This window comes from Ailuropoda melanoleuca, chromosome 8 (genome assembly GCF_002007445.2).
Source record: "Ailuropoda melanoleuca isolate Jingjing chromosome 8, ASM200744v2, whole genome shotgun sequence".
NCBI classification, from domain to species: domain Eukaryota; kingdom Metazoa; phylum Chordata; class Mammalia; order Carnivora; family Ursidae; genus Ailuropoda; species Ailuropoda melanoleuca.
In genome coordinates this window covers 126,461,331-126,484,912 of record NC_048225.1, presented here as the reverse complement: position 1 = coordinate 126,484,912, position 23,582 = coordinate 126,461,331, and the positions used below count along the sequence as shown (strand labels likewise).

Genomic DNA, 23,582 nt, shown 5'->3' with positions numbered 1-23,582 from the left:
ATTTTGATTTGCAGTTGAATGAAGTTTAGAGGTAGCTAAGATGGTTTAAGTGAGGAATCTTTTTTTTTTTTTAAAGATTTTATTTATTTATTTGACAGAGATAGAGACAGCCAGCGAGAGAGGGAACACAAGCAGGGGGGAGTGGGAGAGGAAGAAGCAGGCTCACAGCAGAGGAGCCTGATGTGGCTCGAACCCATAACGCCGGGATCACGCCCTGAGCCGAAGGCAGACGCTTAACCGCTGTGCCACCCAGGCGCCCCTAAGTGAGGAATCTTAACCAGCATTTGTCCATGAGGGGGAGTAGTGTTAATGGTCTGTGGTTTCTGTCCCCGGAGGACAGCCTGAGAGGAAGTTTGTCAACTCTGACCCAACAGCAAGCCTGGCTCAAAGACCACCAGGACCACTTTCCATTCTAGTAAAGACGGAAGAAGTAGAGGGGCTGCAGGGCCCCTGGGCTTCCCCCATCATGCACAGCCTCCCTTGGCTCAGGAACATCCTTTCCCTTCTGGGAAGCTATGGCAGCTTCCCTCAGAAATGCAGAAGTTGGGTGCTGGTTCTGGACCCAGACATCGGCTTCCTGTGGGGGAGAGTAAAGGAAGTGGTTTTGCCAGTGCTTCCTGATAGCCGGAGATCTAGTCCGATGCCCTCTGCATGTGCCACACTGTCCTCTGCTGCCCGTTCATAGGTACTGTCCTCTCTTCTCCTTTCAAGGCACAGACCACCCCAGCCCATGTGGGGCCATCTGAGGCAGCGTGGAGTTCGACAGACACTGCACGTCATCCCTTTCCAAGCCAGTGAAGTGAGGGACACTACTCATTCTTCCCACGAACACTCACTGAGGTCATCTGTGGAGCAGGCACCATCGGACATGGATGATGTCGTAGGAAACACACGATGAAGTTTTTGGCCTCACAGAGCTTACATTCTGGGGGGAGAGACAAGATAAATAAAATACGTGGCGTTTCATGTATTGATAAATGTTTTACAAAGAAGGTGAAGGTGATGAGGAAAGAGCTGCTCTGCTGGATGAGCGAGCCAGGCAAGGCCTCACTGATAAGGTGACATGGGAGCAGATGAAGAGAAGGACCACGCTGATAGCTGGGGAGGAAATCGAAACAGAAGGAACAGCCAGTGCAAAGGCCCCGATGCAGGGGAGTGCCGAGCATTACCTAGGAATGCCAAGACGGCTGCGGTGATGGGTGGCATGCCGGGAAACGACGGAAGAGGAGGCCAGAAAGTGTGTCTGGGAGCCAGGAGGCATAGCCAGAGCCTTGCAGCCATGCTCACACCTGGACTTCTACTTTAATGGAACATGGAGAGTCGCTCGGGGGAGTTTTGAGAGTTTCAGTAATGTCCAGCTGACTGGGCATCTGCTCAGAGCAGGATAACACGTGCTTGTACTGCGTTTCCAATAAGCCTCTTCACAACAGGAACCAAGAGCCTTAAAACGGTTAAAGCCAACCATTAGTAACAACATAGAATAAAGATCCCATTGGTAAATAGAAAAAAAAAGTAAGGACGAGGTACCTCACAGTAAGCCCAGCAAAACATTGCAGAACTTACATAAAGACATTTTCAAACTCTAATGAGTAACACCACACAAGATTTAAATAACACTGCCATTCAAACCCTATTCTCAGACTCTCAGCACTTTGTAAATGTTATTTATATATTTAGTTTTCATGAATGCTATTTATGTAGTTGTTAATTATTTATGTGTCTGTAAGTTTGATGTAATTTTGATAAAAATACAGAATTCATTTTTTTGTCTTTTTCCTAGATAAGCTCATTCTAAAGTTCACATGAGCAAATAAGCCTAAAGAGATAAGGACGGCCAGAGAAATTTTGAAAGAACACTAAAGGGTACAAGCTGCACGGTATCTGGAAGTGTATTTTAAAACCATGAGAATCATAACGCTGAGAAAAAAAAATGAAATCCTTGGGAGCCAATCTACAACACTAGTTGGAGACTCCAGCACCCCACTCTCAGCAACTGAGGGAGCAAAGGTGGATACGGAACCACTGGACAACACCACCAAGCAATGGACGCAGTGACGTTCCCAGGACCCTCCACTTACAGCAGCCTGCACCATCTTTCCAATTGCACATGGAACATTCACCGTGACAGACTATATCCAGACTCTTTCCTGGGTGATGAATCAAAACTTAACAAGATTAAAATAGCTGATAGTCCATCTATGGACTCTGAGAAACAAACTGAGGGCTTCAGAGGGGAGGGGGTGGGGGAATGGGATAGGCTGGTGATGGGTAGTAAGGAGGGCATGTATTGCATGGTGCACTGGGTGTTATACGCAACTAATGAATCATGGAATTTTACATCAAAAACCAGGGATATACTGTATGTGACTAACATAATATAATAAAAAATATTGTTATAATAAAAAAAATTTTAATTAAAAAAAGAATAAAATAGCTGAAATCACACAGAATATGCTCTCCAACCATAATGGAATAAAACTAGAAATTAATTTCAGAAAGAAACAATAAAATCTACACATTCAATGCAATCCCTATCAAAATATCATTGATATTTTTCACAGAGCTGGAACAAACAATCCTAACATTTGAATGGAACCAGAAAGGACCCTGAATCACCAGAGGAATGTTGAAAAAGAATGATGAAAAAGATGCTCATCCGGGGGCATCGCAACACCTGACTTCACACCAGATTACAAAGCTGTGATCGTCAAGACAGCATGGTACTGGCACAAAAACAGACATATAGATCAATGGAACAGAATAGAGAACCCAGAAATGGACCCTCAACTCTACGGTTTACTAATCTTCAACAAAGCAGGAAAGAATATCCAATGGGAAAAAAGACAGTTTCTTCAATAAGTGGTGCTGGGAAAATTGGACAGCCACAGGCAGAAGAATGAAACCGGACCATCCTTTTACACCATACACAAAGATAAACTCAAAATGCATGAAACACCTCAATGTGAGACAGGAATCCATCAAAATCCTAGAGAAGAGCACAGAGAGCAACCTTTTCAACCTCAGCCACAGCAACTTCTTGCTGGACACATCTCCAAAGGCAAGGGGAACAAAAGCAAAAATGAACTGTTGGGACCTCATCAAGATAAAAACTTCTGCACAGCAAAGGAAACAGTCAACAAAACTAAAAGGCAAACTATGAAATATGAGATGATATTTGCAAAAGACATACCAGATAAAGGGCTGGTATCCAAGAGCTAAAAAGAACTCAAATTCAACATCCAAAAAACAAATAATTCAGTCAAGAAATGGGCAGAAGACATGAAGAGACATTTCCCTGAGGAAGACATCCAGATGGCCACAGGCACATGAAGAAATGCTCCACATCACTTGCCATCAGGGAAATACAAATCAAAACCACAATGAGATACCTCCTTATACCAGTCAGAATGGCTAAAATTAACAAGACAGAAACAACAAATGTTGGCGAGGATGTGGAGAAAGGGGAAGACTCTTACACTGTCGGTGGGAATGCAATCTGGTGCGGCCACTCTGGGAAACAGTATGGAGATTCCTCAAGATGTTGAAAATAGAGCTACCCTATGACCCAGCAACTGCACTACTGGGTATTTACCCCTAAGATACAGATGTAGTGAAACGAAGGGGCACCTGCACCTCAATGTTCATAGCAGCAATGTCCACAATAGCTGAACTGTGGAAGGAGTCGAGATGTCTTTCCACAGATGAATGGATAAAGAAGATGTGGTTCATATATACAATGGGATATTACTCAGCCATCAGAAAGGATGAATGTCTACATTTTGCATCAACATGGATGGAACTGGGGGGTATTATGCGAAGAGAAGTAAGTCAATCAGAGGATGATAATTGTCATATGGTTTCAGTCATATGTGGAACATAAGGAATAGTGCAGAGGATCATAGGGAAGGGAGGGAAAACTAAATGGGAAGAAATCAGACAGGGAAACAAACCATGAGAGACTCTTGATGCTGGGAAACAAACTGAGGGCTGCAGATAGAGAGGTGGGTGGGGGGATGGGGCAACTGGGTGATGGGCATTAAGGAGGGCAGGTGATGAGATGAGCACTGGGTGTTATATGCAACTAATGAATCACTGAACATTATATCAAAAACTAATGATGTGCTACATGTTGGCTAATTGCATCTAAATAAAAAATGAATAAACTGGAAAACAAAAACAAAAAATATTTCGAACAAGGGGAAACCAAAACACATAGTAGACCCATCCTCATAAAGAGCGTCTACTGAAACTCTACAGCTCACATCATACTTAAGGTGAAAAACCAAGTAGTTCTTCCCTAAGAATAGAAGAAAGACAATGATACCTGTTCTCACCACTCTCATTCCATAAGACAGGATGTTCTAACCACTACAATAAGGCAAGAGCAATAAAAAGGCATACGGATTAGAAAAGAAGAAATAGAACTGCCTCTATCTGTAGATGGCATGACTGTCTACACAGGAAGCCCCCAAGAATCTGCCAAAAACAAACAAAAGCCCTTCCTAGAACTAAAAAGTGAGCTCTATCGAGCCAAGGGATTCAAGACTGACACAAAAATCAACCGTATTTCTGTTTTCTGACAGCAAACAAGTGGAAATAAAAATAAAGCACACACTATTTACCATTTCTTCAAAGAAAAATGAAAGACTTGGCCAGTAATCCAACAAGATTATGTGCACCATCTGTGTGCTCAAAGTTAAGAAATGCAAATGAAAGCAGTCAAAGGCCCCCAAACTTGAAGAGACGTACTGTGTTTGCGGATTAGAAGGTTCAGTGCAATACACATTTCAATTCTTCCTACACTGAGCTGTAGGTTTAACAAAATTGTTATCAGAATCTCAACAAGTTTTCTATAGACATACACAAATGTACCCTAAATGTGTATGGAAAGAGAAATGGTCTAGAATAGGCGAAAAGAGTTTTGGAAAAGAGTAGAGTGGCAGCAATGACTCTTCTCAATGTTAAGAGTTACTGAGTAGGTCTAGGAAGCAAGACTGGGGCGCATCGTCAGAGGGACAGACACAAAGACCAGTGGAATGAAGAAAGAACCCAGAAATAGGACCACACAAATGTGTCCTGTTAAAATTTGATAAAGGGGCAAAAACAAGCCAATGGGGAGAAGTAGTCTTTTAAACAAATGGTATTGGAGCACTGAATATTCATAGGCAAAACCAAACATACAAACAGAACTCTCAACCTAAGTCACATGCCTTATACAGAAACCACTCAAGGTGAATCATGGGCTTAAATATCAAAGGTATAGCTATAGAACTTTTAGGGAAAAAAAGAAGGATAATATCTTCAGGACCTCCAAATAAGCAAAGATTTATTAGATTTAACACTAAAACCACAATTCATGAAAAGGAAAATTGGTAAATCAGGCCTCATAAAAATTTAAAACTTGCTTTGCAAAGGCTCCTGTTAAGAGGATGAACATCGAAGCTATGGGCTGGGAGAAAATATTTTTAAACCATGGAGCCAACAAAGTACCGGTGTCTAGGCCATGTTTTAAAGACATCAAAATTAGCCAGTAGAAAAACTGAAGTCCCACTACGAAACAGATGGAAGACGTTCATCAGAGAGGACATAACATGGCAAGGAAGCACAAGAGGATAGTGCGACACAGCTACTAGAGAAAAACCAACATAAACCAGAGCTGTCACTACACACCAGCCAGAGGTGCTGAAAGGGAAGACAAAGTCTGGCACTCGGTGGTGCTGATGGTGTGGAGGGCAAGGTCATGTGGACACTGCCGGGGTCGTGAAACTGCGCGTCCACACCAGAGAATAATTGGGCAGATTTAAAAAAGGTATATCAAAAATGGACTTACCATATAACCCAGCACTTATGCGCAGAGAAATGAATAGTTATTTTTAAGCAGAAACTTGTACATAAATGCTTACAGCAGCTTTATTCATAATAGCCCAAACTTGAAACCTACCCAAACGTCCTCCACAATTGAATGGTTCAGCAAAGTGCGTTGCATTCTGTGAAAAAAGAGGAACAAACGATTGATGCAGGCAAAGACTCAGATGATCCTCAAGGAGTTGTGCTGAGCAAAAAAACGCCAGCCCCAAAAGGGTACATCCTACATAATTCCGTTCGTAAAACACTTGTGCGATGACATCGTTTTACAGGTAGAGACCAGGTGAATGGCTGCTCGGCACTAGGGAAGGGTGCGGAGCAGCTGGACAGCGCAAGCGGACAGTTAAGTGCCTTGACTGTTGCGATACTTACAGGAAGTCGCACACGTGATCAAATTGCATACAGCCACATACATACAGACACACACCCGCAAGTCAGTCAAATAAATGCGTGACAACTAGTGACCTCTGAGAAAGCTCTACGATGGCACCAATGCCCGCGCGCTGAGTTTGGCATGCCCCGCAGTAACGAAAGACGTTAGCGCTGCTGGAGACTGACTGGGGAAGGCAGTAGAGAGGATCCTCAAAATATGAAAAATAGAACCACCCCATGATCCAGCAATTCCAGTCCTGGGAATATATCGAGAGGAAAGGAACACACGGACTGGAGAAGATGTCTGCACCCCATGTTACCGTGGCATTAGTCGCAGTAGGCAAGGCACGGCCAGCGTCCAGTGCGTGGAAGCTCGCGTGGATGAAGACGTGTGTGTACAAACATGCAACAGACAACAAACGAACGAATCAATAAAACAAGAACGTCTGCTCTTTTCAGCCACCTGGATGGACCTTGAGAGCAGGATACTAAGCAAAGTCAGTCAGACAGAGAAAAGACCAATACTGTGTGATCTCACGGTATCTATACTTGGCATCTAAAAGAACCAAGCTCAGAGAGACTCATCCACTCCACTCTCTGGTCAGACTGTGCCCTCTGGGCATTGTCAGCCACCTTTTACTTTGACAATCACTTCACAGGGCTCTAGGCGCACCACAGTGCAGGCGACGTCGGGGTCGCCTTGGTCTTCAATCCCCCGAGACCTCAGACCCAGGCCGTGGAATGGAGTCTGCTCAGATTCATGACCGGGATCATGGAAAATGGTAGGAACCACGTTTTCAATGCCACAGCTCAAAGCTTCCTGGACTTTCTGCTACCACCTTTGCCCGTGGCTTGCCCGTCCAGGGGAAGCAACTCTCCCATGTGCTGTCCGAGGTGACCTTGTGTTTTGTTTTGCGGGGGCCTGGATTGGTGTGGTGAAACACTGCGCTGGGGACTTCCTCATACAGATGGTGGGCTAGGTTTAGAACTACAGGGTGGTTTCCCAGGCAGCTGAACTTGCTGACAGGAGCCCCTTTTCCTCCTTGGTAGCAGACAATGGCCATGGACATCTGCTTAGATTCTTCAGCTCTGCCTTGGGCATCTCTGCTCTTTGGAGAGGGGCTTCAGTACCCCACGTTCCAAAACGGCCTCATCTTCCTGGGCAATATCTGCCTGACACCTGCTTCTGCAGCCTGAAACAGAGCTTTTCTGCTTGTACCTGTAGCCCTTCCTAATCATCTCAGTCCTGGAGAGACAGGAACGCCCGTGGCATCAGACCTTTGAGGGTTTAAGATGTTATTCTTCAATAAATGGTGCTGGGAAAATTGGTCAGCTACATGCAAAAGAATGAAACTTGACCACTCTCTCACACCATACACCAAAGATAAACTCTAAATGGATGAAAGACCTCAATGTGAGACAGGAATCCATCAAAATCCTAGAGGAGAACATAGGCAGCAACCTCTACGACATCGGCCAGAGCAACCTTTTTCATGACACGTCTCCAAAGGCAAGAGAAACAAAAGATAAAATGAACATATGGGACTTCATCAAGATAAAAAGCTTCTGCACAGCCAGGGAAACAGTCAAAAACACTAAGAGGCAGCCCACGGAATGGGAGAATATATTGGCAAATGATGCAACAGATAAAAGACTGGTATCCAAGATCTACAAAGAACTTCTCAAACTCAATACTTGAGAAATAAATAAACAAATCAAAAAATGGGCAGAAGATATGAACAGACACTTTTCCAATGAAGACATACAAATGGCTAACAGACACATGAAAAAATGTTCAAAATCATTAGCCATCAGGGAAATTCAAATCAAAACCACACTGAGATACCACCTTACGCCAGTTAGAATGGCAAAGATAGACAAGGCAAGAAACAACAATTGTTGGAGAGGATGTGGAGAAAGGGGATCCCTCCTACATTGTTGGTGGGAATGCAAGTTGGTACAGCCACTCTGGAAAACAGTGTGGAGGTCCCTTAAAAAGTTAAAAATTGAACTACCCTATGACCCAGCCATTGCACTACTGGGTGTTTACCCCAAAGATACAGACGTAGTAAAGAGAAGGGCCATATGCACCCCAATGTTCATAGCTGCATTGTCCACAATAGCCAAATCATGGAAGGAGCCGAGATGCCCTTCAACAGATGACTGGATTAAGAAGCTGTGGTCCATATATACAATGGAATATTACTCAGCTATCAGAAAGAACGAATTCTCAACATTTGCTGCAACATGGACGGCACTGGAGGAGATAATGCTAAGTGAAATAAGTCAAGCAGAGAAAGACAATTATCATATGATTTCTCTCATCTATGGAACATAAGAACTAGGAAGATCAGTAGGAGAAGAAAGGGATAATGAAAGGTGTAATTAGAAGGGGGAATGAAGCATGAGAGACTATGGACTCTGAGAAACAAACTGAGGGCTTCAGAGGGGAGGTGGGTGGGGGAATGGGATAGGCCAGTGATGGGTAATAAGGAGGGCATGTATTGCATGGTGCACTAGGTGTTATACGCAACTAATGAATCATGGAACTTTACATCAGAAACGGGGTGTACTGCATGGTGACTAACATAATATAATAAAAAAAATTATTATAAGAAAAAATAATAAATAAATAAATAAATAAATAAATAAATAAATAAATGGGACCCTGTCACAGTCACTGACCATACCCTGGCTCTCCCCGTACTCACTTTAGGCTAATGGCCTGACCTAGAATACAGCCAGGAGAAGGTGCTCCTTGCGGCCACCACCTACTGGCCTATGCACCAGACTCCAGGCTGACCCTTCACAGGCTGTACTAGATTTTGAAACACCAACACCATCCCCCCACCAAAGGAAACAAGAGAAAAGAGGATTTTGAAAATCTTTCTATGTCAGCATCAGTGACCTGGGTTAGTAGAGGGCAGGAGAGCATTGTCGGGGAGGCACCAGTGGGACCGACACATCAGAGAGGAAGTCCGCCACCCACAGACTTCCTCCCAAAGTCCCCAAGAGCCTGAGAGGGGGGTTATTTCATACTTAACTGGACCTGCTCCTGAAGCTTCAGGGTCCTTCTGCTCGAGCGGGCATGAGAGACCTCCAAACAAGGCCTACTGTGAAGGGAAGTGACCCCTTGCCTTCATGGCTCTTCCCATTCTCATGGCAATCTCCTCCATCCTGGGGACATGGAGGCAAGAAGGTAAAAGATCACAAAATTTCTGGAAGGGCTGCAAGATTTAAGAGATTGAGGAGTCCCGCCTATGCTAATCTCAGAACCTTCACCCCCTTGTGTGGCTACAGTTTCATGAGTTCCCCTTCTCCTGGTTCTCGTGAGCCTCCAGGTATGATGGTGCCATAAGACACAAGGCTAGCAGACGCCTGCCTCAGTGACTGTTGTCTGTCTAACCCCTTTTGCCAAAGGCTACAGGGATGAGCTCTCCTGGTCTGCAGGTCGTGGTTGTTCTGAGGATATGTCAGTCCCTACCCCCAACATCCGCCCATTCTCCTGGGCTTGGGTGAGGTTTTGCTCGCCCAACCTGGAAAGCCCCAAACTGAGAGGGACCAGACATCTACAGAAAAAAAGGAGAAACATGGAGCTGAAGAACACTGCAAGAATCCCTCTCTGCAGGAAATCCCCCTTTCCCCAGCTGGGTGTCGTCTCCAGAAGGGAGGCATGGATGCTCGGATAAGAGGAGACTGCTCCGAAATCCTAAGACAGCCTACGTCCTCTTGTTCAGATAATAAACTGGCAGGAGCACACCAGATTTCCTCTCATGGCTTAAAATTGTCATGTAATCAATCAAGAGAAGAGCTAGCTTTTATCAGGAAAGTTCTCGATAAAAGCGAAAGCTCTATTAAAAGCTTTTAAAAAAATTCTATTTTTCAGGAATCTGTCCTTTGAAAACATATAATTGTTCATCTCTACATTGTCGCCCTTTGTGCTGTCCATTGGTGGGCTAGTGACTCTTAATCTGATGTTCCTGGATCTTTTCTGAAAGTTTTGAATCTCCCAATTTATCTGAAAAACCCTTACCTTTGGGTGTTTTTGTGTCTGGGCAGGGAGGGGGATAAAATGTCTATACATTACGGCAAAATCCCAAGGAGCACGTAATAAGGAGGAGCCATCCAATCTGTCACCTGTTTCTTGCTTAGCTGTCAGGACTTACTGTTAAATCCTTGGTTCATGGTTGGAAGGTTCCAGTGGCATCATTTCTTCCCTGCCTCTGATCCTGCTGTTCACCCTCATCTTTGTCACACAATCTTGTTCCTTCTCGGACATTGCTTTGACTTAACCACTTTCCTCTCTTTTTCCCGCTGATTAAAAGCTTACCCCGAGCCTGTACTTGCCCACAATTCTAGAGGGTGAAGCATCAAAGAGGTGGCAAGATAGAAGGCATACGGATGCACGTGGGTATGACTTCTTTGGTATGCTCCATCCTCCCATACAGTCAACGAGGCAGCCTGGAGTCTGAGCCTCAGATGCTGCCCCCTCCAGCTTCCCACTCCCCGTAGACCCCAAACACAAGTCATCAGAGACAGGTTTGCACCTGCCAGCCTAGATAAGCTCTGGCTTACTCCAAGCCCTGTGGACGCTCTATGTTCCTGGAGCAGACTGACTTAGGGAAAAGGCGTCAAGAAGGTCTATGGCCAGGTTCAAAAGAGCTACCGTTGGAAGTTGGATATGAAATTGCTAGCAAGGTGTTTGTTTGTCTCGTTTATTTTTTTCCCAGTATTGCTCCCTAGTTGGCTGACTGGAGATGATCCAAGTGTTCTGAGTCGTCTGACCTAAGTATCTTCTTAATCTTATTCCACTGACAGCATTAGGTGAACATGGGCAGGTTCCAACATGGAGAGAGAAAGATTTTTGCTGGAAAGAGGAACTTCCGATGCTGGTGTGACCCTTCCCCCCCCCACTGAGAAAGAAAGCAAGCTTCCCTAGGGGGACCCTAGCTGTAGGGTGAAGACACCTCACATTTTAAGGAGCATTTCCGATCAATACACACTCATCGGAGAAGCTCTGGGAAGAAGGACATTTGTATTCTCGGCACCTGTGGGGTGAAGAGTGGGGACAAAGCGGATTGCCACACAGAGAGCTTTCCTACTTCCTTTTTCATTTTTCTATAAAATCCCTGCTCAGCCACAGTGCCAGAGCCGGACCTCACTGTCCATGGGGATAGACTCTGCTCTAGGACCTGAGCTGCCCCTGAGCTGCCCCTTACTGTCGTGGGGGTAACGCGCCACCTCCAGTCTCATGCTGCTGTGGTCACTGCTTCTGGTCCTCGGTGAGTAGGATTCTGGAGCAGGACTCGGGTGGAGCAGGCATCCCAGGGCCTGCTCGTGAGCACACATCTCTCCGAGGGGGTGAGTAGGGATGGGCCCCAGCTTCTAACTCAGGACCAGCAGGCATCATGAGGATCAGCACTGAGCAGAGCGGGTTCCCGGGAAAACAGAGGACTACGCATCTCTTCTGCGAATACTGATGCCCTTCGCTCTCTTTAAAACATCCACTTCTGCTTTATCTCTTGGAAAATCAGAACGCTTCTTAAAAGGACATCAAAGGAATGTCCTATTAGGGTAAATCCTAGCTCCAGCCCACTGAAATCCTGCTCTGTCCCAGCCCCACTCCCACACCAAGCCACCACGTCTGGGCCCGTTGTCTTTCTTTCCTCGACTTACACTTTGGAGTGGCTTCAAGTCCCGTCAACTGTAGATGAGACCGCAGCGCCTGCTGATAAATCCGACCTCGTGCACGGACGCGAACACGGTGCTGGATCGCGAATAGGGAAGGAGGCAGAACAGCTGCACGAGATGCGAGCAGACATCTCGTTTCCTCCCGGCCTTCCTGGCTCCTGCGTTGCCAGCAGGCGGGTGACCTGTCTCAAACAAGAGTCAGTCTTAACAAAAGAAGGTGTGAGAGGAGAAAGGACAGCACGACACTTGAGAATCTGCCCACGTGACACGCGGCTCCGTAACAGGAAAGGACAAAGTTACGAACCGCTTGGGTCTTGAGCACTTGATTCTATGGGCAGTCGTTTGTGGGTGAGGGAAAGAGGAAGCAAGCCGCGCTGGAGGGAGAAAGGAATAGAAGGGATGAGGGGAGGAGGACGGAAGGGACGAGAAGTGGGGGGTAGAAGGAAGAAGACACGGAGAGGGAGGGGGCAGAGAGACCAGTGGGGGGGCATGGAGGTTATGGTTTTGGGACGCATGCAGCCCCTGGCCGGGTGGTGATCTCTGCCTCTTCCCTTGCAGGTGCGGTGGATGCCCAGTCTGGTGAGTTACCTTTGTCCTCTTCCGTCTCTGGGGCGCACTCACTCTGCAGGCGAGGCAGGGGCCTCCTGTCCGGCCCCTCAGCTGGGCTGCGGGGACCGGGGCCAAGACTGGGGTGGGGCGAGCGGGAGGCTGTCCCCACCGGGCAGGAGAGCCCTGGTGTCCCTTCATCTCTGCGCTGCTACCTGCCTGCCTGATGGGCTGAACCCCCCAACCTGTCCGGGCAATGAATTCTTTCCTCCTTGCTGCTGAGCCCTCGGACCAGAAAGAAGTTACCCAGGAAGGGAAAGCAAACCATACGTAGTTACTGTTGAGTACATAGTCTCCACATTCTCCTGGCTCCGGACCCCCAGCAGCACCAGAGGCCACGATGGGAAACACGTTTACCACAGAGAGACAACTGGATACTGGGGAGACGCCGTGCCTAAAACAGGGCTGTCCCCTGAACGTTTCCTTGGCCTGCAAACGAGCCACCTAACTTGTCTTATCAGACTGGAAAGTTACATTTTCCCTTTAACTCCTCCTTCAAGGAAGTATTCACCCTCCTACAAGGGGGGAGAGGAGGGCAGCCTTGCATAGCTGATAGGTTTATACCTGATGATACAAACTGTATCACTTTTGCTGGGATTTTAAGTGAGACTGTCGTCTGGGTGAGCCCCGTAGGATCCGGTGAGATGTGCGCGTGTGCAGTTGTGCCTCGTTCTGGGGAGTGGGTCTGTAAGTCAAACGTCAGAGTTAAGGTCACACTCCCAAGTACCTCCCAGCCAGATCCCGGCTCCAGACTCGGTAAGGCCCAGAGTCGGTTCTTACTTATGTCTAGCCCTGCCGTTACCACCAGCTTGGTCACGTGAGTCTTCTTTCTCAAACATTCTTTAATCAAACTGATTTCATCTCTACGTGCCCAATCTCCATGTGGAGGAAGAAAACTTCTGGCCTCCCGGAAGGCTGAAGATGTGTCTTTTTCTGTCAGTGTTTCTGACCCACCGCCATGTCTGCCTCCTGGTCCATCAGTAAGACTCTCAAAGTGGCTGAGCAGTCTGGAGGGAGCAGTGGTCTCTGAACTTATTAAGAACAAAAATTCTGAGCATGCACGTCCAACATGTTATGTAGACAGAGATCCCTGGAGGGAGATATTGTGAGCATTGCAAAATATATACAAAAACAGAAAAATCAAAAGATGAGAGTTTCATGTAATACGGAAGTCCCCCCTCTTTCTGGATCCCATTTTGGAGCTTGGACCTCGAGCCCAGGCGAGGGTGGTCTGCCTTCCCAGGCAGTTCCCTGAGAGCTAGCGTGCCTTCCCTCTACCATAAACTCACAGCTACAGGGCAGAGCCATGGACAAAACAAAGACTCCCGGCGCTCCCTCTTTCTCCATCCCGTCCCTCCACGTCCAACTCTGCCTCTCTTCACACTGAAGGGGAATGAAGGGTCCAAGGTCAGTCCTGGGATTAGACTTTTTATCAGAATGCCAAAAATCTTTGCAATTCAGCCCAAGGCACTACAATTCTAAATTGATATTTGAACCTGAATTTCTAGCTCAAATTGTCAGCTGAAAAAATTTCCCCCCAAAGCCCCAGGCTGCAGGGCTGTGTCAATAGCATATAGGGCTGGCTCTCTTTCCTCTGTGCAAACTTCCAGCTCGGAACTTCCAGCCCCTCCAGCCTATTGGTTTCCTTCCCCTGATGGGGCAGATCCAAGCACCAAGCTGCCCTTAGGTCTGGGGACCACGGTCCTCCCAGGGGAGGCAAGGCCCTGAACAAGCAGAGGAGCCCACCCATTCTTATAGGGGCCATCGAGCATGGATTCTCAGAAGCCTCTGGAACAGGCATTCGGGAAGGGCTGGTTCCAGGTACTGACGCTCTAGCTCCAGGGTGACTGTCGCAGCTGCTGGATCGTTTCATCAGGAAGAAGACAACAGGAAGGTCTTTGAATTGCACCCACTGGGCTGAGCCTCCAACGAATGAGAGACGCAGAGAAAGTTGATCCTGGCTGTCGCTGGGGCAGGAGGTCACCTTGAGCGGACACAGAGATATAAGTGTTGTTTCAAAATCAGTATTTGAAATGGCATGGAGACTTTTTAAACAGGCATAACACTAACAGGATGTATGGAAGACACAGGATGTCGGTAGGGTCCCAAGGGGTCTGTGCCCCACAGCTGTGTGTGTGTGTGTGTGTGTGTGTGCACGTCACCCCTCCCCCATGCAAGCGGCAGTCAGGGCGCTGGGGCCGGGTGGGGGCAGGGCTGGCCCCGCAGGTGTCTGGCATCTTTTGCAGACTGGCTGAGCATTGACATGCCGCGCCACGTGTATGAAGGAGACGAGGTGGTTGTGAGGTGCTCCGGGGACAGCAATGACATGATAGGGAAAGTGATGTACTACAAGGATGGATCTCTGCTGGCCACTTACCACGGGATCTCGAGCCACACCATCTCAAATGCAAGACCCAGTGACAGCGGGTCCTACTCCTGTGAGGTCCACGAGCTGTTCTACAGATTTAGGACAGAAAAAACGAGATCTGTATGGCTCACTGTCCAAGGTGAGGCTTCACTGTTCAAGGGCCAGTGAGAGGGGAACCGGAGTGTGGGGCAGGGGACACTGCCCAGGGAGGGAGCAATGGCAGGTGGCTGTGTGTCCCCGGCTCTGGGTCTATGAATCCTGCTCCCTGGGGCTGAGAAGACAGAGTTCCTCTCCGCAGGGCCTGCACACTCTGTGACATCCGCTCTGTTCCCTCTCTCCCTCTAGAGCTGTTTCCAGCACCCACGCTAACCGTTGGGCCCTTGCAGCCCACCGAGGGGAGCTCAGTGACCCTGTCCTGTGACACCCGGCTCCCCTGGGACAGGTCAGGGACGCAGCTCCACTACTCCTTCTTCAGGGATAACCACACCCTGAGATCGGACGGGAGCTCATCAGAGTTTCAGATCTCGGCCATACAGAAGGAGGACTCGGGATACTACTGGTGTGAGGTGGCGACGGCCTCCCACAGCGTCTCGAAGCAGAGTCATCGGTCCCACGTGCTCGTGCAGAGTGAGTCCCAGGGGCAGGGCTGCAGGCTGCGTCGGGGTCCAGCAGAGTTGAGCAGGGCTCCTGGGGAGACATCAGCTGTGTCTCCCCTGTACCTGCGGGTTTGGTGGGTTTGGCGGGTATGGGGCTCCAGGGACTTCCCTGGGCTCTGCTCTATCGGTGGCCACAGGGGTACCATCTCCCTAGAGCCCTGCTCTCGCAGTCTGAGAAATGACCATCATAAGCTCTCCCTGGAGCAGCATCTGTTATGCTCAGTGAACAAGAGATAAATAATCGCAGTGTCCGTGTGCAGGGAGCTGCCCCCACCAGGAAGCATCCCTAACCCAGGGGGAACCACGGCAATAGCAGCAGTGGCAGGAAGAGCCCCCAGCCCTGAAAAGGTGCTTCCCAAGTGCCAGGCCTGAAGCCGGCTGCTGTGCTCAGTTCCAGAAGGACCCCTCTGGTGCCCAGAAATCCCTGGACAGGGAGGACTTCCGGAAGTTTACCAAGACAGGCCCTGCTCTGAGCAGGTCTAGGGGGAGCCCGCAGAGCCTGGGGAGCAGTCCTGTGATGGGGTTTGTAATGTGGGTGCATTAGTATCCCCATTTCACACACGAGGAGACAAAGCACAGAGCTGCCAAGTGCCCTGCCCAGGGTAACCCAGCATGGAAGCGGCCCAGCTGGACTGGGACCCCAGGCCCGCTGGCGCCAGCGTCAGCCCCAGCCGCAGCCCCTGTGGGTGGACAGCAGTGCTGACTACGGCCGCCAGGAGCTGGACCCTCCGGTGAGACAGCTGCTGGACAGCACTCTCCCTTTACCATCACCAGAGCTCTGTCAGCTGGCACCGGCTCCACACTCGATCTTCGAGGAAACGCGGGGCCAGAGAGAAGAACCGACCTACCAGGAACATGCGATGAATGAGGCCTCCCCGGTGCGTCAGAGATGAGGAGGGAGCAAGGTCACTGCGGGCCAGTCATTACCAAGGGCTGATGAGTGTGAAGGAAGAGCGAGGCTGCAGTTTAGGGTGTGGGGGTCACAGGTGGCCCTGACATGGGCCTCAGCGTGCTCCCTCCCCCCAAACACTCTGCCTACACCAGGCTTCCAGCAACAACACCTGCCCTGTGCCCAGCAGATGGCGCCACCTGCACCCCAGGCCATCACCTGCCCTCTCGTGTTCCCGCAGGCATCCTGGAGTCTAGAATGCTCCTGGAGACCCAGCCCTGCCCTCACCCGCCCTCTCGTGCTCACACAGGTGTCCTGGAGTCTAGAATGCTCCTGGAGACCCAGCCCCGCCCTCACCTGCCCTCTCATGTTCACGCAGGTGTCCCAGTGTCTGGAGCCCTCTTGGAGACCCAGCCCCAGGGGGGCCGGCTGCTGGCAGGGGAGCGTCTGGTCCTCGTCTGCTCCGTGGCTGAAGGCACAGGGGACACCACGTTCTCCTGGCACAGAGAGGACACGGGGGAGCGTCTGGGCAGCAAGCGTCAGCGCTCCCGGAAAGCAGAGCTGGAGATCCTTGCTGTCGGGGGGAGCCACGCGGGCCGCTACTACTGCACGGCGGACAACGGCCACGGCCTGGCCCGCAGCGCGGCCCTGAACGTCACTGTGACAGGTGAGGAGCGCTCTCACGTCGGCCAGTCACTGCAGCAGTCTCCCTCTGTGGCAGTGAGGGTGTGCCAAGGATGAGGAGGGACGGGCCGTGAGGAGGTGAAGAAGCCAGCTGAACACAGCGGCTTGTCGGGGATGGGGATAGCGGCAGTGGCAGACAAGCTAGAGGAGAGGGACGAAGGGACACGAGGTGTCCCTCTTGGCTGGAGCGACCCTGCAAGGACCCGGACGAGGACAGAGTGGGCTGTAAGTCCGTCCAGCAGGAGAGACGCTCTGATGGCCCCCTGTCTCTCTCAGTTCCAGTGTCCCGCCCCGTCCTCACCCTCAGGGTGCCTGGAACCCGGGCCGTGGTGGGGGACGTGATGGAGCTTTGCTGTGAGGCCCAGAGTGGCTCTCCCCCGATCCTGTACCGGTTTTATCACGAGGATGTCACCCTGGGGAACATCTCGGCCCCCTCTGGAGGAGGAGCGTCCTTCAACCTGTCTCTGACCGCAGAACATTCTGGAAACTACTCCTGCGAGGCCGACAATGGCCTGGGGCCCCAGCGCAGCGAGGCGGTGCCACTCAGTGTCACAGGTGAGACATGTCCATATCTCCTTCTAGAGGACCAACTGCGGTTATGCCAAGCGTCCTTTCTGCGGGATGGTCCTGCCATCGGGAAACTGGTCTTCAGCTCTCGGGGCTCTGCTCTGCATGGGCCTTAACCCCGCCGACCCCACCACACCCACCCCTGGCTGGGACCAGCCGCGCTGGCAGCGGGTAGGCGGGGCGAGCAGGGGACCAGGGGAGCATCGCACGCACACAGCTCGGGGTGAGCAAGAAGTTCCACGAGCCTCGTCAATACTCAGGAAACGGCGGAAAAACCACGAACAAACAGATTCCGGGATCCAAACCTTCAGCGGGGTTCTGTCGCTCAGTCTCCAGAACGACTCTCATTTTACGGCCGAGGAAATGGGATTTAGATTCGGTACCTTTCCCAGGACCGCTCTGCCGCGGGGTGCCGGTGGAGCTGGGGGGTAGGGTCAGCAAGCACTGCGGTGGCCACACGATTTCCCCTCCAAGTCATCAGTGTGGAGCCGTGCACGATAGGGGTCCTCCGCCGGGAAGTCATCGGGCTCCTGCCGAGCCCTTCGTGGTCACCATATCCCCATGGGCAGTAGCCACGGGACTTTCTGGTTTGGGCGTCAGGGACAGGTGGGATTTCAGAAGCGCGGCGTGGTCGCTGCGCTCCGCAGCCGTTTGAAACGGTGTTGGACTCACCTACTACCTGAATCCCCTCTGGAATCGGCCGCAAGGACCTCCCGAGCCTGCGAGATCTTGACCCCCAGCGTCAGATCTGCTTGCTTATCAGTCTTTCCCATTTTTCTATCCTTCGTTAAAATAATTTGGGTGATTTTACCCAAAGGGTTGGGCATCTTATCTAGATTCTCAAATTCATCACGTCCTGTTGGCCGGTCTCTCATCCAGGTTTAGACAGCCTCCACGTTCGTGATAAAGCTCTCAGCTCCCTGCCCCGCCGGGTGCGTGACTTCCTCCCGAATCAGACCGGCCCACGACCGTCTGTGTGACAGCTTTTTCCAGACTCGGCTGCACTTTCATAACTCAAATCTATTTGGGTCTTGGTTTTCTAGTCCATTTAGTTCTAATTCATCTTCTCCCTCACCTTCAGTGTATCTTTCCTTCTTTTTGCTTTACGTTTATTTTATGTTGCTCCTTCCCTAACTTCTCAAGTAAATGCTTACTGAGGCTTTATCTTTATTTGCACGTAGTAAAAGCATCTAAAACACACGTTTCCTATAAGTACTGCTTTCATCCCCCTTATCAGTGTCAATGTCTAACATTTTCATTTGTTTAATTTCTGAAGTATGCGGCCTATGGGTTTTCATTCCTTTTATAACTGGAGACTTATAATTCATTATGAATAGATTTCACTTTTGTCCTTTATTTCATTAGCTTCTTATAGATTTCTCCTTGTCCTTGTGGTTACACTTGATTGAAGAACGTGGACTGCGGGACTTTTACTTTGGGGAAATTTCTAAGAATGTCTTTATGGCCTAACACACAGTCGGGATTTTTGTAAATGCTATATATGGAATTTGACTTTATTTAATTTATTTATTTGAGAGAGAGAGCGAGTGTGAGCAGGGGGAGAGGCAGAGGGACAGAGCAAATCCTCAGGCAGACACCGCACTAAGCACAGAGCCCAACGTGGGGCTCGATCCCATGACCCCGAGATCATGACCTGAGCAGAAACCAAGAGTCAGATGTTTAACCGACCGAGCCACTCAGGCACCCCTCTATATGGAATTTGAAAAGAAATGTAAATTTTCTGCTTGGGATATTTTTCTATCCAATGAAGCTGGTTGGTGATCTAGTCAGTCTCCATGAGGCCTTACATACGCTTTGCCTTTTCAGTCTATGAGTTTCTGAGAATCACATTCACATGCTACCTGTAATTCTTCCAGGTTTGCTGTTTCTGCAGGGGCTCTGCTGTCAATTTGCTAGGTGCTCGTGTCAGATGGGGCACTTCGGTTGCAAAGGATAGAAATGCCGTGCAAGCTGGACCAGAAAAACAAAAAACAAGTGTAGCTGGTGGGAGAGTGGGGACCGGACGTGGCTTAGTGCGTGGCCGGCTCTCGGGGTCCTGTCCTTTGCCTCCCCTCTCTCTGTTGTGTCTCTCCGTCATGTTTGTTCTCAGAAAGGAGGCTGCACTGACAGCTCTGGGCTCCATCCTGCTTCCCTGCTGGAGACGCTCCAGAAAAGGCCTCCTTACAAATCACTCCGGTTTGGAAAAGCAAACAAACAAACGGGCAGAGCACAGGTTGACCCTGTGGCATGTTTGTCCCCCTGCAGAAGGAGCGGGCTTGGGATGGGTGAGGTCACAAACAGGGTGGGAGGCAGCTCTCAGGAGTCCCCAGGCTCCATCTCTAGGGAAGACCTAGTTCCAGCCTTCTCTCAGTTTTTCTAAGATTGTTCTTAGATCTTTGTTTCCAGAATGCGAGGCTGCTCTTCCCAGGGGTCTCTAGGTGGGGGCTGCCCTTAGGAGATGGATTCCCAATGTCAGCAAGCCCTCTACCCCACCCCACTCCACCCCCACCAAACAGCCTCTCCTGTTTGCCTCCCACATTTCTGAATCTGCTCCGACGCCTCCTGTTTGCAGAGCCCCCACCCAAAATCCGCTTGACAAACGGTCCTCACCGCTGCGAAGGGCGGGTGGAGGTGGAACAGGATGGCCGCTGGGGCACCGTGTGTGATGACGGCTGGGACATGAAGGACGTGGCCGTGGTGTGCCAGGAGCTGGGCTGCGGAGCGGCCAAGCACACCCCTGCTGGCATGCTGTACCCACCGTTGGCGGAGGAGGACCAGTCCGTGTTTATTCAAGTGGCCCTGTGCGAGGGCACCGAAGATGCTCTGGCTGAATGTGAGCAGGTTGAGGCCTTTGACTGTGATCACAGTGAGGATGCAGGTGCGGTGTGTGAAGGTGAGGGCAGGGCCCAGGGTGCAGACTGGGCACCCAGCTCTGAGAACCGTCCCTCCACTCTCCACAGCCACCTCCAGGCCACCCCACTGTTCGCCACGGGAGAGTGGTCAGGACAGCCCCAGAGTTCACGTGAGGTTATGCAGGGTCGGAAAGGACTCCGTGCGTGCTGGTATTAGCCCGTATCTGGCACCTGGAAAGGCAGAGCACTGATGTTTTCATGGCTGCAAGTTGGGGCGTAATACTAGGGAAATGATTATGAGGTCTCAGAGTTCCAGGATTTGAGTGATTCTGATCCGGGCCACCCAGCTTGTATGGCTCTGCCATCCTCTCAGCTTCCCAGAGGCCTCCCCCGAAACACTCTGCTCGTCAGCATCAGTCCCAGAATTGGAGGCATGCTGGCTGGGGAAGACCCGCATGCTGTTTCCAACCCGGGATTCCAACGGGACACAGGCCCAGGGAGGTGGGAGGGGAGTCGGAAAGGCTCTGGGTCCATCAAGGAAACCAGGCCACAAACTGTCAAGGACAGAGATCCCTGAGGTGGAGTTAAAGTCAAGAAAGCCGGCACAGATTGCAAAGCCTGCACAGAGCTTGTGTCCAGGTGAGGCCAGTGGGACCGCTCGCCCAGCCCCAGCCCCCCACTCTGGTGGAGCACCCCAATCTCTCAGGCTGGGACTTGGGGAGCAGCGTTGGGGGGTCCTATGGAGAGATGGCTTCAGAACCACTGGACCGACGCCCAGCATCAGGAGCATGTGAAGGCCTGTGGCTCATTCAGGGACATGGCATCAGCATTGGACACAGGGAGGGATCCAGGATTTTGGGTCCACTGCGTGGGGCTTCAGGTCTGTCTCCCCCACTCACCAGCCATACAAGTAGCAAACTTCTCTGATGCTCATGATTTCTGTCCGAGAAGTGGGACAATACTTGGTCCAGCGTCCTCACAGAACTGGGACCCATCACACACTCACCACTCATGAAGACCTTCCGTCTGGAAGGAGTCCTGGGCGTACTCAGACTGCAGATCTGGGACGGTCTCCCCTGGAGGGTGGGTCTGGGGCTCGGGCTGGCCTTCTTCCTTACTCTGGGACTCACTTCTTGGTTGAGACCTTTGATTTGTCTGGACAATCCCTTCCTGGACCATCCCCTCCTTACCACCTTTTTACTTTTCTCTGCAGCGTTCTTGCCTCATTTTTCTTGAAGACTGGCAGTTTCTCCCTTTGGGCCTCTCAGGCCTGGGTGGCCCCCAGTCCTGGAGGGACCTGAGCCCCTCACCTGTGGCTCTCAAGGCCCCTCAGCAGGACTGCAAGGTGCCTCCTACACCAGGGCCTCCACCCCGCCTGCATCTGGGGCCACACCAGCTCCCTGAGGAGCCAGACTCGGTGACACCCTGGCCCAGTCCCCAGACTTTCCAGTGTCTTCCCAAGGATCTTTGGGGATCCCAGTGCTGTCTCCTTGAGAGACGTGGCCACTCCCAAGGACACAACAAACAAGGAATGAACGGAGATGGGCCCTTCATCTGCTAGAAATGTGGGCATTTCATTTCCATTCCTTTTTTAAAAAAAAGATTTATTTATTTTAGAGAAAGAGAGAGAAAGTGGGGGGGGAGGGACGGGGGCAGAGAGAGAGAATCTCAAGCAGACTCCATGCTGACCAAGGAGCCCAATGGGGGGCTCGATCTCATGACCCTGAGATCATGAGCTGGGCTGAAATCAAGATTTAGACATAACCAACTGAGCCACCCAGGGGACCCGTCATTTCCATTCAAAGTGTCCTGGAAAGAAACCAGCTTTAAAAAGTTTCTTTTAGGGGCGCCTGGGTGGCTCAGTCATTAAGCATCTGCCTTCGGCTCAGGGCGTGATCCCAGGGCCTTGGGATCGAGCCCTGCATCGGGCTCCCTGCTCAGTGGGGAGCCTGCTTCTCCCTCTCCCACTCCCCCTGCTTGTGTTCCCTCTCTCGCTGGCTGTCTTTATCTCTGTCCAATAAATAAATAAAATCTTAAAAAAATTTTTCTTTTTGAACACTTTCTTAAATTACAAATATAAAGCACACTGGACAAAAAAAGAAAAGAATCAGCCAGGATTCTAGTATTCGGAAGTAACTGCTGTTAATATGCTGATTTTTCTAAGGCATTTTATGAATATATGAATATATCTGAATGATGGCATACTTTTGAGTTTATTGTACTGTAAACTACATATCGCTATACTGCTTATTAAATTTGACAATACAATGTTAACAGACATGGTACAGACATGCATGCGTGTGCGTGTGTGCGTGTGCATAAGACTGCCCTCTCGAGAAGGAGAATCCTGATTCAGAAATACCCTTGGTTCTGCCGTGTACCTTGCTTGGGGTTGGGTCTGGGTTTCAGAGTGAGGGGAAGGAAGAAACCGCGTGCTTCGGGCCCCTCAACTTTACTAATGTCCATGTCTCAACAACCGTTGAGTAGATGGCTCCTTTTAGAAATTAGTAACTAAGTTTTGACTCTAGATGGATATGGGGAGAAGAAAGTTGGACATAAAACACGCGCACACGCGCACATGCACACACGCGTACACACACACGCACACACGTACGCGCACACGCGCACGCACACGCGTACGCACACGCGCACGCGCGCACACACACGTGTTGGTGTTTTACCTGTGACTGCGTTAGGTTTGTGTTAAAATAACAAGTGACCTTCAGGAGGATTTGGCTTTATAACCGAGTAATCTTCCTTCCCAGCGCCGAGCTGGATCACACCATTTATTCTTTGTTTAGATCTGTCAGTAGAATCGAATTTTTTTTTATCTTCTAAGTTCTACCTATTGTCAATTTTATTTTTAGACTTTTTAAACTACTGAACCCATTGTATAGAAGTTTTATCCCATCATATTTCCTAGATGTTTACTTTTTTTAAAAGTATATTTATTTATTTGAGAGAGAGAGAGAGCGAGCACGAGCCGTGGGAGGGGCAGAGAGAGAGATAGAGAGAGAGGGAGGGACAGAATC

General features: G+C 50.0%; 1 protein-coding gene and 1 long non-coding RNA gene across 7 annotated transcripts; one reads left to right on the top strand and one right to left on the bottom strand.

The window, feature by feature from the left end:
* Nucleotides 1-143: 143 nt before the first annotated feature.
* LOC105242161 lies at nucleotides 144-12,302 on the bottom strand. Of its 4 annotated transcripts, XR_004627434.1 has the most exons (6): nucleotides 12,233-12,302; nucleotides 11,914-12,110; nucleotides 9,282-9,414; nucleotides 5,942-5,987; nucleotides 1,170-1,441; nucleotides 144-925 (listed from the first exon to the last, which is right to left on the bottom strand). It is a non-coding gene; the product is annotated as an uncharacterized LOC105242161 (long non-coding RNA). The 4 variants fall into 4 exon arrangements; XR_004627435.1 differs by having other exon boundaries at nucleotides 9,277-9,414; nucleotides 11,914-12,235; XR_004627436.1 differs by having other exon boundaries at nucleotides 9,287-9,414; nucleotides 11,914-12,235.
* Nucleotides 11,195-22,498, top strand: LOC100480132 (Fc receptor-like protein 2). Of its 3 annotated transcripts, XM_011237551.3 has the most exons (8): nucleotides 11,196-11,519; nucleotides 12,487-12,507; nucleotides 14,781-15,041; nucleotides 15,248-15,529; nucleotides 16,827-17,114; nucleotides 17,408-17,686; nucleotides 20,271-20,591; nucleotides 21,764-22,498. In XM_011237551.3, the coding sequence occupies exons 1-8, from the start codon at nucleotides 11,489-11,491 to the stop codon at nucleotides 21,784-21,786; spliced, it is 1,506 nt and encodes a 501-aa protein (XP_011235853.2). In that variant the 5' UTR covers nucleotides 11,196-11,488; the 3' UTR covers nucleotides 21,787-22,498. The 3 variants fall into 3 exon arrangements, with proteins under 3 accessions (XP_019665761.2, XP_011235853.2, XP_034523252.1); XM_019810202.2 differs by having other exon boundaries at nucleotides 11,195-11,519; nucleotides 20,271-22,498; XM_034667361.1 differs by lacking the exons at nucleotides 11,196-11,519; nucleotides 12,487-12,507 and having other exon boundaries at nucleotides 14,876-15,041; nucleotides 15,378-15,529; nucleotides 20,271-22,498.
* The last annotated feature ends 1,084 nt before the right edge of the window (nucleotides 22,499-23,582 follow it).